The sequence below is a fragment of the Diplotaxodon limnothrissa genome, linkage group LG18 (genome assembly GCF_057381915.1).
Source record: "Diplotaxodon limnothrissa isolate DT_005_m linkage group LG18, D_limnothrissa_male_GT1.1, whole genome shotgun sequence".
Taxonomy (NCBI): Eukaryota; Metazoa; Chordata; class Actinopteri; order Cichliformes; family Cichlidae; genus Diplotaxodon; species Diplotaxodon limnothrissa.
In genome coordinates, this window is record NC_140613.1 from 1,113,464 (window position 1) to 1,127,234 (window position 13,771).

General features: G+C 43.3%; 1 protein-coding gene across 1 annotated transcript in view; it reads right to left on the reverse strand.

The window, feature by feature from the left end:
- Positions 1–2,426: 2,426 nt before the first annotated feature.
- LOC146612739 (uncharacterized) overlaps positions 2,427–13,771 on the reverse strand; it is a 485,503-nt gene continuing 474,158 nt past the window's right edge. Inside the window, exons 5-7 of the mRNA XM_085377607.1 lie at positions 5,295–5,483; positions 2,792–3,460; positions 2,427–2,707 (exon numbers count right to left, since the gene is read on the reverse strand). Coding sequence (XP_085233733.1) covers positions 2,427–2,707; positions 2,792–3,460; positions 5,295–5,483 — 1,139 coding nt within the window. The remainder of the gene's footprint in view (positions 2,708–2,791; positions 3,461–5,294; positions 5,484–13,771) is intronic.

The window sequence follows — 13,771 nt, forward strand, 5'->3', positions numbered from 1 at the left end:
GCTGCTGGGTTGAGATTCACGAGTCCGGAGTGAATTAAAAACACGACATTCATTTAAGGTCATCGCGTGTTTTGTGAGCAAATGCTTTTGCATATTCGTAGTGTTTCCTCCCTTAAATGAAATATCTACTTTGCAAGTATTGCAAGTTGTCCTGTTGTCATCCGTTCTCGTAAAGTATAACCAAACTTTTGAGCGTTTGAGCCGCTTAGGCGCCGTGTTTCCTGCCAGGTAAATGACGCTCCACAACGTGGTGACGTCATTCAGGGCGACTGGAATCGATAAGGGAATCGTTTGCAAAAATGGCAAACGATTCCAAGGAATTGAAACAGTGGGAACCGGTTCTCAACAAGAACCGGGTTTCGATACCCATCCCTACAGCTCAGTGATGGAGAACATTTGGCTCGTTGTCCTTGCACACAGTGCAAAGTGCTCCATCCTCCCTCCTCACAGTGATTCAAATGCTGCTAACAGTCTGTGAACCAGGAGGAAGAGGAAGTGAGAGAAGTGAGACTCAAAGAGGAGACAGAGGGCGACATCATCCAGTAGGCGGGGCTCTCCTTCTGCACTGTGTTCAACCATTGTGTCAATAATAAGTGCTGCTGTGAAGAGAACAATTCTCAGACTGAATGTTGAACATCAGCTAGTTTCTCCTGTTGATTTAAACCTTGTTGTACAGATGGAACATTGGCTGTGGATTATTCTTGCTGCTCTTTTCTTTGGTGAGATACAAACATCAACATGTTTCCTCTGCTTAAATAAATGTGTGAGTCTGATTAATGGTGACTTTTTGAGGGCGATCGTGGTTCAAGAGTTGGGAGTTCGCCTTGTAATCGGAAGGTTGCCGGTTCGAGCCCCGGCTTGGACAGTCTCGGTCGATGTGTCCTTGGGCAAGACACTTCACCCGTTGCCTACTGGTGGTGGTCAGAGGGCCCGGTGGCACCAGTGTCCGGCAGACTCGCCTCTGTCAGTGCGCCCCAGGGTGGCTGTGGCTACAATGTAGCTGCCATCACCAGTGGAATGGGTGGATATGTAAAGGCCTTTGGGGTCCTTAGGGACTAGTAAAGTGCTATACAAATACAGGCCATTTACCATTTTAACCATGTTTATTGATCCATCTCTGCATGTTCTGTTCTTCCTCAGAGTGTAAAGGAGAAGACAAAGTAATCCAGGAACAAGGAGATGTCATTGCTGCTGAAGGAGACACAGTTACACTTTACTGCAAATATGAAACAACTTCTACATACGCATATTTGTTCTGGTACAAACAGGACGTGAACGACTATCTGAAATATGTTTTACGGCGAGATGCTTCTGGAACTGAAAACGCTCAAGAGTTCCCAAAACACAGATTTGATGCTGAACTCAACAAGACATCAGTTCCTCTGAAGATCCAGAAGCTTCAGCTGTCAGACTCTGCTGTGTACTACTGTGCTCTGCAGCCCACAGTGACAGGAAACAGCAAAACTCTGTACAAAAACCTTTGGAGCAAAGACAACAGAATACTCCACAACATCCACTAGAGGGAGCCACACACTGTTAAACCTCTGATTCTTGTGTCATTGGACTGATGACAAAGACAACAGAGAAATGAAGCAGTAAAGATCAGAGACAGAGACAGAGCTGCTGTGGAAGGAAACTTTATTTATAAAGATCCTTTCACATCGACACGTCAAACAGCTCGTACAGTTTGTTAGTGTCAGCTCTAAAGACGGAAACGTTTAAAAAGATGTGAACACAAAACAAAGCATGCTTGAAACACAAAGTTCAACATCTGACTTCAATCCAAAAATCACTGAGGACACAAACCAAACATCTTCCACTAAACGTTCAGGTGCAAACAGAGTGATGGAGGTAAAGAAGAAAACCTCGATGCAGGCGGAAGATCAGAGCTGCATCTTTCTCATATTTACACTGTTGCCTCTGATTCTACTGAAGCAGAGACGTCATCGAACATGTTTTCTTCCAGAGTCTCAAAGAAATCCTACAAAACAGCTTTTATAGAAAACAGAACCCAGGAACTGATTTCCACTGATCAGACTTTTTATATCACTGCCAGATTGATACCCAGTAAAACACGTGATCTATGGCTGCAGTCCTGTTTAGCTCTGGTGCTTCTGCCAGTGATCCGTCTAGTTGCTGGTACACAGAGAACCAGACCCAGTTGACTATAGTACTTATGAGCAAAGCAGCGGTTCAGCCTGCAGTTCAGAAACTGCCTTTTTAGACACAAATTGTTGACCGGTGAAATAAGAGGATTCATAGTGTGATGAGTAACAGAGCTGCTAGCCAAGTGAGAGGTTGCTGTTTCAGTTCAGCTGGAGACACAAACCCAGGAAGTGCAAACATGAGCAGCAGCTGGAAGCAGCCATCTCATCCTGTGAAGTTACGCTACAAAGACGCAGACTCTCCAATGGACACTGGAAACATCACGTGTTACAAGGGTAAGGCTTACTATCAGAGTGGTTTCTCATGTGTACAGTCAAATGATACTGAGAGCGAAAATCTTTCCCACACATTTTGCAGGGATACGGCTTCTCACCAGTGTGGATCCTGGTGTGGGAGGACAGCCTGCTGCTCTGACTGAAACTCTTCCCACACGTTTTACAGAAATATGGTTTCTCCCCTGTGTGACTTCTCATGTGGGCCCACAAACTGCTATTCTGACTGAAACGTTTCCCACACGTGTTACACAGATACGGCTTCTCCCCTGTGTGGACCACCTTATGCTGCTTAACCGACGACGGGTCACTAAATCCCTTCCCACAGGTTTTACAAAGGTACGGCTTCTCACCAGTGTGGATCCTGGTGTGGATGGACAGCCTGCTGCTCTGACTGAAACGTTTCCCACACGTGTTACACAGATACGGCTTCTCCCCCGTGTGGGTTCTCATGTGGCTCAACAAACTACCACTTTGAGTAAAACCTTTCCCACACGTGGTGCAAGAATACGGCTTCTCCCCTGTGTGGATTCTCTGATGGATCCTCATTTGGTACCCTTTCTTAAAGGCTTTTCCACAAACATCACATGATACATACTTGTTACCTGTGCCAGTGTTACACTGACTCATTGGCAGTGTAGGGTTCTCTGCATTTTCACTGTGATTTCTCTTCTTTGGCTTCACCTCTGCATTCTCAGTTACTCCTAAATCTCTATATTTACTTCCTTCATGATCCTCTGACTCAGCCACAGGAAAGCTGGGAGAGAGGAGCTGCTGCCCGAGGAGTTCTGATTCACTGTCATCACTTTCCTCATACATACAAGGCACCGTAAAGCTATGAATCTCCTCCTTCAGTCCCAGCTGCTCTCCCTCCTGACTGCTGCACAGTTCCTCCTGTTCCTCTTTAATCTGTGGAGGTTCTGGTTCCTCCTGGTCCACACTGGAGCTCCTCTCCTGGTTCCAGAGCTGCTGCTCAGGGAGAACCTCCTCCTCCTCCTTACAGACAGGCTGCTGTGGGACGTCTGGAGAGACAGAAAATTAAAATTGATGTGATGAAAAAGAGAAAACTGAGTAAATATTCACTGCAGCCATAAGTATGTATAAGAGCAAAAACTAGAATAAAATGAAGCACTTTTCTGTTAAAGAGTGTAATGGGAAAATTCTAGTTTTCACATTTCCACATTTAGATTAGATGAACTGTATGTATGTGTCAGTGTGACCTGGTGAAAACTGTTTAGCTTTGCTTAACGATGTTTCACTAAGTTATCTGCTAACTGTTCGAGTGTACAAGGACAAACCCCCCAAGAAGACCAGTGCCAGGAGCTTCCTGGGAAAAGATAGTGGGAGTTGCTCTCTGCCCAGCAACAGGCTGTGTGACAAAAACCTGTTGTAACTGAAAGATACTGAGAGTTGTGTGTGAGGGTATAAAAGGATAAGAGCTCCCATGACTGTGAACTTTGATATTTGATGTGTGTTGGCTCTCCTGCATGCAGTAAGTAAAATAGCTTGACCACAGCTGACGGTGTTGCAGATTTCATTAACAGAAAATTCCACGACAGATAACCTGCATCACTTGTGCAAGCTCCCACACCCTCCATGCATCACACACAGGTCACTGCTGTATGAGAAGACGATGCTACACTACATGCAACTGTCATACTCCAAACCTTTAATCACGGAGCCTGAATGATTCTGGGTTCAATATGGAAACAAAGGTCAGTGATCTGTGCAGAAATGATGAATCGATGTTTTACTCTGAGTGTCTGACGCCCTGCAGAAAATGATGAATTCACAAAAAGTAAATATGAGTGAAAATTCATCTGAAGCCGTGGAAGCTGAACGAGATGTCAAACCGTTCTCCAGCATGAAACGTTACAGCAGTACGAGGCCTGGATTCACTTTAATATTTAGGGCAGCAGAGCAGACAGGAAAGGGGGAGGGAGCGGGAGCACCCCAGACAGCAAACGGCCCAGGGTGGAGTCCAACCCGTCCTCCTGCAGGAGCACCTCTGAATCCTCACTTTGTCCTGTGGAAACACCCACAGAGGGGATACGAGGGCCACAGAAGGCAAATCCAGGCCAGAGTGCAGCCGTCTCCAGCAGCTTCGTTTTATAACACGAGCTGTGCGTTTTGGCAAGCCCGACTACATCCTGCTGGTATCGCTCGTCCACCAGAGAAGTGGCTTTCCTCACCTCTGTGGCCAGACTGGTCAGAGAGGAAACTGCTCGAGGCACAAAGAACTGAACCCCTAAAGCCCCTCGCGCAGCTTTTTATGGGCTGTGGCCCCCAGACACTCACTCCAGGCCCGGCTCCAGGATAGGGCCTGGTACAGCTACACAAACCCCTCCAGCACCACAAACAGCTGCTGATTCACACACAGACAGAACAGGTGTGTTTAGATGAAGATAAAGTGGAACTGGTTTCAAACAGTCCTCAGCACAGCAGCAGATCACAGCGCTGAGGACGAGCAACAGCCTGCAGATCAGTCACATTAGATATTTTATTATTGCACAGCGACTTCATGTTTCCAACATTTGTTTGCAACTTTCACAAGTGCAACAGGAAACATACATTTATATAAACGTTATATTTATATGTATAAACTCCATCTGGAATAAATAATGTGCTCTGAAGCTCGACTTTTGATGTTTTCCAACTTTGACAGCAAACATAAAGGAACTGATTGAGTGATCCAGGTCAGAGAAAAGCTCAAATCCACCAGCTGCTGTTTGCATGCAGCGCAGCGCAGTCCTGTCCTCTGTTTGCTCTTTGTTAGCTCACATCTCCAAAAAGTCCTCACAATCAGAAACGTCCCGCAGAGCTGTGATCAGGATCCTCCCTCAGAGGGACACTCACCTGTCCTGTGCAGCTTGATTTGGGGTTTCCAGGTGATATCCAGCAGTCTGCGCTGACGGTCGATCTCTTCCTCGTACTGGACGATCGTTTTTTCAAACTCCAAGAATATTTGTTCAGCAGCAGCAGTTAGTCGCTCGTTGATGAACTCTCTCAGATACTGAACTGAAGGCATCGTTGCTGCCGCAGCTCACACACTCAGCTCACACAACAACACAAAGCCTCCAAAAGTTCACGCTGGAACAACCATACTGCCGCCTTTTCATTGTTTACTTCCACCGGATGTCCCGCTCTGAAGTTCCGGCAGGAGGAGGATGTTCAAATACTTTGTTCCGCTTGGAATAAACGTCCTTCTTTCTTCCTAAAACCTATTTAAATGTACCAAACAGAGCCATAAATACATAAACAGCGTGTTACTGCCACAGCTCACACACTCAGCTCACACACTCGGCTCACACACAGCACAACACACTTCTGGTTCAGTCCAAGTATTTCGCCGGTGCTTCCACCGGATATGACGCGGCGCTGCCCTCCGGAGACCGTTAACTGCGTCGACCTCTGAGCAGAAAATGAAAGATGAGATAAAAACAAAGAACAGACCAGTAAGAAACAATGATGACTGCTAAAAACAAGCGCGTCCATGCTCACAGGTGTACACACGGGTGATCACACCCACAAACTACACCCTTTTTGGCTCCTACCTCAAAGCACACTGTGTTCTGTTGATCTTATGTGCTGCACAATAATGTTTAACATTTAGTATTTACTGTCATATTCCCATATATCACTGTGATGTTGTTTATTCTATTACTCTTGTTCTCTTCTGCTTGTTTTCCTTTTTCTTTCTCAGCAGGTGATCCAGGTGATTGATATATGCATTTTTTTCTCTGCCCGTTCTGTTGGTTTTTGTTTTTTGCCCTTCTCCCCCGTCCCTCTTCTCAGCTGTTTCTCTTTCCCTCTTTCTTTCTCCCCTTCTTTCCTCCAGTCAAGTCTGTCCCGTATTCAGTAAGTGAAAATAAAATAAACAATAAAAGGTGAATCAAATGGACCATTACGGCAAGGCTGGGATGGTCAGTTTGGTAAAGTAAATCCGTTGGGCATCTTTCTTTGCCTTTAGACAATTCTGAGGGCAAAAGAGCCAAACGGGACAGGCAAAAAAAAAGAAAAAAAAGAAACAATGATGACGTCAGAGGGCGAGACAGCTGGAGAGGTTTTTTTAACTTATTTTCAAAATAAAGGTTTAAATATTCAAGACCTTAGTGAAGCTGTAAAGAGAATATAAATCCACGTTCATGTTCACTGTAAGAGAGGCCATTATGAACAAAGCAGTGACACCAGACCCACGCAGGAAACAGTTTAATATACACATACACTACAAACATCTGGGCTGCATCACTGGAGACAGCTGCTGAACTGGTTTCTTTCAGTCTGGGAGGAAAACAGCTGGAGGTGAGAGAGGGAGGGTGACCTACTTCCCCTCTGCTGCATCAGCACTCAGGCAGGAGGGATCTACTCTTTGAGAGTGCTACGAGCTGGCTGTTCCAATATCAGAATGCTTTTTGTTTATTTATACCGGTGCTTTACACAGTTTCATTTACATGATGATTTCTCTAATGGTCAGAACAATTACCACCACTGTGTAGATAAGGACCTCTCCCCCACCTTCCATCCATCTAATTACAAGTTTTTGTGAAATAATTTGTGCGAAGTAAAGCAAGCATCCAAAATAAAACCAGGACGTTAAAACTCTTAACAGCACCTGGGACGTCCTGAAACAGCTCAGTTAGAAGGCAGCTGTAGTTTTAGGTTTAGTCACATTAAAAGTGTTGAAAACACGCAGTTCTTTGAATCTTTGGGCTGAAGGAGGGACAATACTCGGTGTATAAATGCTCAATCAACAATCATTTATTTCCATACAATTCAACAGTCAGAGCATTACAACGTCCGGACGGGAGAGATGCTACCAGAGGGTCAGGCACATGTCTCAAAATGGTGACGGGTTGCTCAGCTTTTTATAGTCTCTAGTGGCCCCCAGCTAGTCGTAAAAGCCAAAACATCACATTTTTTCTCTGTTACAGCGCCTGAGTTATGACCTCGGCAGTTGTTTCTCTGCTTTCTGTAAGGTGGGGGTGTGGAATGTGGTCTATCTATCTCCCCTGTCTTTAGACACAGAGTCTCCTGCTTACAACCTTCTCTTCATGATTCAACAATTAAGCATGTCAAGAAAACAGTGTAACACATTCCCAGCAGATCAAGGATACAGAGTGATGCACCTTTATCTAATGAACTAATATGTGAATATGTTCTGTTAACTCAAAAGTATAATGAGAACTAAACTACATACAGATCACACACTCTATTTTAAAGGGTATAATGTGATCTACAACAATATCATAATTCAACTATTTTGATTACATCTATAAGGTAACATATAGTAACAGAATAATATCACAATACCCTCTTTTGATCTCTCATTAAAGAGATCACTAATAACATGCACTTCAGCGTTGCAAGGTCCAGGTTTTCTTGATCCTGAGGCCCTCTGTCCCCCTTTAACGGGTGGACCATATGGGGGATGACCTCTGTGTTCACGCAGTTCAGATGCAAGCAAAGTTAGCTTTACAACCATAACAGCAGTTACAGATGACACTCCCATCACTCCCCATTTTCCCACAGCTTTATTTTGGTGCTCCAGTTTTCCACTCCCTTTGATGCCACCTAATAGCTTTCAAATGTACTTAGACTAGAACCTCTGTCTAAGGAGCTTTTAACCTTTATTTTTATTGCTGCAGCTACCAGTGTCTTCCAGTTGGGTGATTCTCAGCTTCTTTCTTCGACCTCCGGGGTTAGACCACCCTTTAGTCATTGCACAGTTCTGGGGATTATTCTGCCCCGATTTCAAACAAGGATCTGTGTGTTTTGGGTTCACCGGCGTGTCCCCCTTTTTGCCAAGAGCCTCTCGAACCTCGTTGGTCTGGTGTTCCTGGTTTTCGCCAACCCCTTCATGGTTATTGCTGTGTTTGTGGGATCCATCTTCTCCAGGAGCCCAAACGTCATGACACTTGACCCCAGTTGCTGTCTCGGCAGTCCCTACATCTGTCCCTGCTGTGAAGGGTCCTCACATCTCCGGGTCCCCGTCTGGTGTCTGTTCCTTTCTCTGCAAGAGACAGAAAACCAAAACACCTCTCTCCCTAGCCTTGATAATCTAATATTGTTATCCATTGTTCTTCTAATGATTCAAATTTGGTTTAAAATATTATGTTCAGGACTTATTCTAATCATAATCTATGTGTGTGTAAAAGAAATCAAAAATTAGTGAACCCTTTCTAAGTCTAACACATTATAAGCTTAAGTTTTACCATAGCTAATTTATTAAACACAAAAATAAACTCATAGAAATTTTCATATCACCATTGTTTGATGTTCAAACTCAACTCCCCCTTTTTGACACACTCCCATGTGTCAATTCATTGGAGCTAGACACTTAAAAGAGAAGGTTAGTGACATCATATCTCAGAAAGTATCAGAAATTCTTCTCTCGAGTACCGTTGCTCCAGCCTTGTCATCCCTGAGGATCTTCGATCCCGAAAATGTCCCTTCTCCTCATGTAATAAAGTCTGTCATCCTTCCATGCCCTGGTAACTGGTCCATCCAGAGCTGTAACATTTTGAAATGTACATACAACAAGCCAAACCACACCTTGGTCACACCAACCCTCTTCCGCCCCGAAGATGTCCAATGCCATCCTAGTATGGACTGTCAAAAGTGGCTTTAACGCTGACTATCCTGACAATCCATTTTATAACGTTTCCTGGTCAGATTTGCCAATCTCTGCACCAGGGTTGTAATAGTTTTGCAATTTTCATCAGTTTTTATTTTTATTTAGCTTCGACTTCAGATTTTCAATTTTATATCAGTTTTAATTAGTTTTTACCAATTCTTTGCTAGTTTAGTGTAGTTTTTATTTTCTGAAAATCCTTAGTTTCAATTTAGTTTTATTTGTGTTTTGCAAAAATTAAGTGTAACAAAATCCCAGTTCCATCATATCAGTCATGCTCTTCTGGTTATCCTTGGGTGTTGAGACTAATAACTATTAACTGTTGCCGCACCGAGTGGTCCTAATTTTGGTTCAAGTGAATTGATAACCTTTTGAAGGCGATTGTTTCACACCTTTATTTAGATGTCCCAGTCCTGTTGTCTCAGGATCCATCACGCTGCCTTATCTGGGGTTAGCTGTTTTCTGGGGATGCGGGTTGAGTGGGTGAGCTCTTCAAGGAGGGGGAGTGTGCTCCCCCTGATGAGGTCTTCTAGGTAAGCTAGGTTAACCTTCTTGTGTGGGCTTTTCAAGTGCACTTTAAGGTTAGTGGGACTTTTAGTTTTATAAATGTCCCTCATGACCCCCTGATGACCCAGTATTTCATTTTTGCACACTGTAGTACACATTTTAGTTTTTGCTTGTAGCTCGCATACTCTACTTGCCACTCCTCTAATTCCTGATGTTTCTTAGAGAGGGCAACAGTACCTTTAAAATTATATCACATGTGTGGGGGTGTGGCCTTGCCAATTGTTTTGCCCACCTTTTCAAAATGGCTGGCGTGCCCACAAGCACATTTCATGGAAAAAGAAAGGTAAGCTTGATATTTACATTCAAACTGTTTTGTTAAACTCAGATTTTTATTTTATTCTTTTTGCAAGTACCCCTCCTCGGTGGCGAGAAACTGTTGGTGTGGTCAAGTGGGTGCTCTGGAAACAAACGCTCAGGACAGAACAGTTATCAGTCATGTACTTCCTACAAATTTTGCATATGTTTTATTCCATATTGATCCTCTGAGTGTAATGGTACATTTTAATTTGAATTTATCCAAACTAAACACAATATTTTCTTTATTTACTTTGCTCTTGTTCTTTTGCAGTACCACATCCTATCAAATGTCCCTGTCGATTATATTCTACATTTAATAACTTACTATTTCAAGTGAGAACCTAAATCACGTGGACCAATGTTTATTATTGCATATCTCTATTCTGAATGTGGCCAGTCATTCATAGGTATTGTTCAATTTTGGCGATTTTCCTCTATAAAATTTAATTGACTTTTTACAGTGGCCTGCTATGGTTAATAATAACATATTCCAGTCATGAGTGATATCAATAGTTATCTCCACTGTAGCATTTGGCATTCCCAATAATATAACATGATACCTTAATCAAAACACAGCTAATATAGCACAGTTTTCTTGATGCAAACATCAGTAACTCAAAATCAGCAACCACAGTGTTAAGTCTGCAGTTCATACTTATGTGAAGCTAGAGTCTCCTCCTCCAGTCTCTCTTATCCTCCTGCTCCTGAAAAAACAAATCCTAAAGTGGGTGCAGTCATTGTCTCAGTATCAAGTCAGTCAAAACTTTTAGTTGTCAGTCCATCACAGTCCATTCACATGCATACCTCCACACACATTCATACCAGATGTTGCTGATAATGGAGTCTCACGCGCGACCTATTCGAGCCTCCATCACCAGCAAGATGACGTCATCATTTTAAAGGAAAACAATTCCTTGTTGTTTTTTTGGGCCGGATTGACTCGGTGCAATCCTTTTAGACTCAGAACTTCTCAGTGTTCCCTATAAGTGAATTTCTCCCAAGCCAATTACAATCATGGAGAAGCACACTTTGCAACTGTTTTTGTAAGAATATTTCATAGCGCTTTAAATTTCAATCTTTCAGGCCTGGTTTAAAGAGCTGATTGTTAAATCATGAACTCACAAAATATCAACATATCACCATATCACCACCGGTGGATCACACCTCTCAGATGTTTTTTTCTCCAGTGCACTGTAACAAAAACGAAAACAGACATAACCAACAAAATACTACTAAAATAACACAAACTAGGGCCCGTTGCAGACATGTCCAAGCATAAAACTATCCCTCTCTCGCTTACGAGAAAGAACACAAGCCAAAGCTCACTGATAAAATCAAGCTAGCGCTAAACAAAACCAAACAATCAACCAGAAATTCACAGGAACATTTTGCTTCCTGCCGGGACGATATTGTGTGGGAATGAGAAGCTCAGGTGCCGTAACACCTTTTGTTCCTCCTTGAATTAAAACTCAATCACAGAAAATGCCGTACTCCGACCTAAAACTTACACTATTAATTCATCATCTTCACTCTGTGCCACTGTTCCTCATCAGGGCTGTGTGAAGCACAGCAAAGAATTCAGTCAAGGCCTTGAGCCATAAACAGACATCACGCACAGACATTGTTTTCATAACCAAACTTTTTTAGACCTTATTAACTCTACATAAATGCCTTCTAGGTGACATATAACACATTCTAAGTAATCAATGGTAATCAATGGAAATCAATGGCTCCTCATAAAAATTATGCATTGGGATGTTTGTGTGCAGCATTTTGCATATCAGCATAAGCAAAGCATTCTTCATTGCATCAGCGTGTATGTGTGTGTGTGTGTATGTGTGTGTGCGTGTGGATCACTCTTCATTGCACAAGCGTGTGCATGTGTATGTGTGCATCACTTCTCAGTGAATCAACATTCCCGTGTGTGTGTGTGTGTGTGTGTGTGTGTGTGTGCATCACTTCTCAGTGAATCAACATTCCCGTGTGTGTGTGTGTGTGTGTGTGTGTGTGTGTTCATCACTTTCCTGTTCTGGTGTTCTGGGTAAACCACGGCCTGAAGCATGCCCTGGGGTCCTGCCCCCCTCCTTTTTCAGTTTGTTTGCGACCATTGCTGCTGCTGCTGCTCAAAATTCAGTCCGTCCTGGTTCTGACCCCAATTGGGGCAGTCCTTTCTCCAGTGTCGATGTTCACCGCAGGTGAAACCTGCATCTTCTTCTGTGTTTTTGTCCATTCTGAGGTGCCTTCTGTCCTCAGTTACTCCTCCTGTCTCGGTCACGCCCTTTTTCGCCACCCGATCATCCGTGTTGGTCCATCACTGTCCTGCACAGTGTGAATGCAAAGTTATCAAGGTCAGCATTCTTTCGCTCGGCCTTACTTTTCATTCGGGCTTGGCGGGCGTCTCGTCACAGCTCTGTCAGCTGACGCAGTCTGGGAATTTTTCCCCCGTGTAGTGAAACGGGCCTTAGGTTTAGTGCTCTCCGTCTCGGCTGCATGAGATCACATTCCTGCAGGTCTGTTGACATTCTCAGGTCGTTGTTGTGGGTCCAGCTGTTGCAGCATTTGGTCAGTGTCACGTATGGGGGAGAGCAGGAGTCCAGTCAGCCTCGGCTTTCAGGGCCGGCAAAGCAGCCTGTAATTAAATATGTATAGAAAAAACAAAAACAAAACAAAACAAAAACAAACAAAAAACAAAAACAAAAACAAACGAACAGGAAAATGTTGTTGTGTTGGCTGTGTTATTCAGAGGGGAGACAATGGGGCCAGGCCCTATGTCAGCCTTCTCTCCCCCTTTTTTTGTTTTTTGTCTCCCGATATAATCAACTCCTAACCCACCAAGTTGACAGGACAACATGCACCTGTTAAAATTCTTAAGATCATGTTTAAAAGCCCAAAAAAGGAACTTTCTTTCATTCAGTAATCACTTTTATTAATCAATCAACAGAAAACATGTCACAATTTGAATCTTTTAACCACTAAATTTGTTGTGTCTTGCCTGGTTGGTTAGACCAGTGTTCCTTTTTTTTTTTTAGTTAAATTGTTGTCCTGCAACCCAGAGGGTTTCTTTGTCAGTAATGTATAGACTTCATCATTTAAGTATGTTAATTTTTCTTTAACCTTGCTGGAAAATCTTCACGTGTTCATGAGTGTAAGCTGTTTCTTCATTGCGTGTATGTGCATTTGTATAAAAGCAGGTTAATTTTATCTTTTCTCAAACTAGGCGTTACCGTAAAAGGAGCCTTTCTCTCAGATTTCTCTGCTTGTGTGTTTTTGTTTCACCTTTTTGTTGTGATGCTCCGGACGCCTTCCCAACCTCCACAAGTCCGTTGGCCCCAATTTTATGTGTTAAAACTTCTCTTAATTTCTCCTCTAATTCTCTCCTCGCTGCTGTCTGTTTCACAGCTGCTGATTCGTGCTGGGTGTGGTTCCCATTACCTATAATTTTGCTTCGGCCGCTGTGCTTGTGGGGGCAGTTGGTCCAGGTCCGCAGCTTCCTGTATTAACACACTAAGAGATTTATTTAATTTCATTTTCATCACTTTTAAACCGATAAGCAGGCAACACGCCTACCTTGACAGCGTAAACTGTACGCCAGTCTCCCAACACATTCCTCTCTGTACTCCTCCATAATTCTCCACTGCACACCTCTTACTATCTCTCCTTTTTATTTTTATTACACCACAGAGTAATACACCCAATTATGCCCGTCTATCTCTATGTGGCTCCAAATTCCCTCTTTATTCTAATTTCACACTCGTCAGGGGACAGGCACACAACAATTTCAACCACTGAAACGAGGAATTCAACCTTTTTATATTTCTTTACTAATCTAGACTCAACG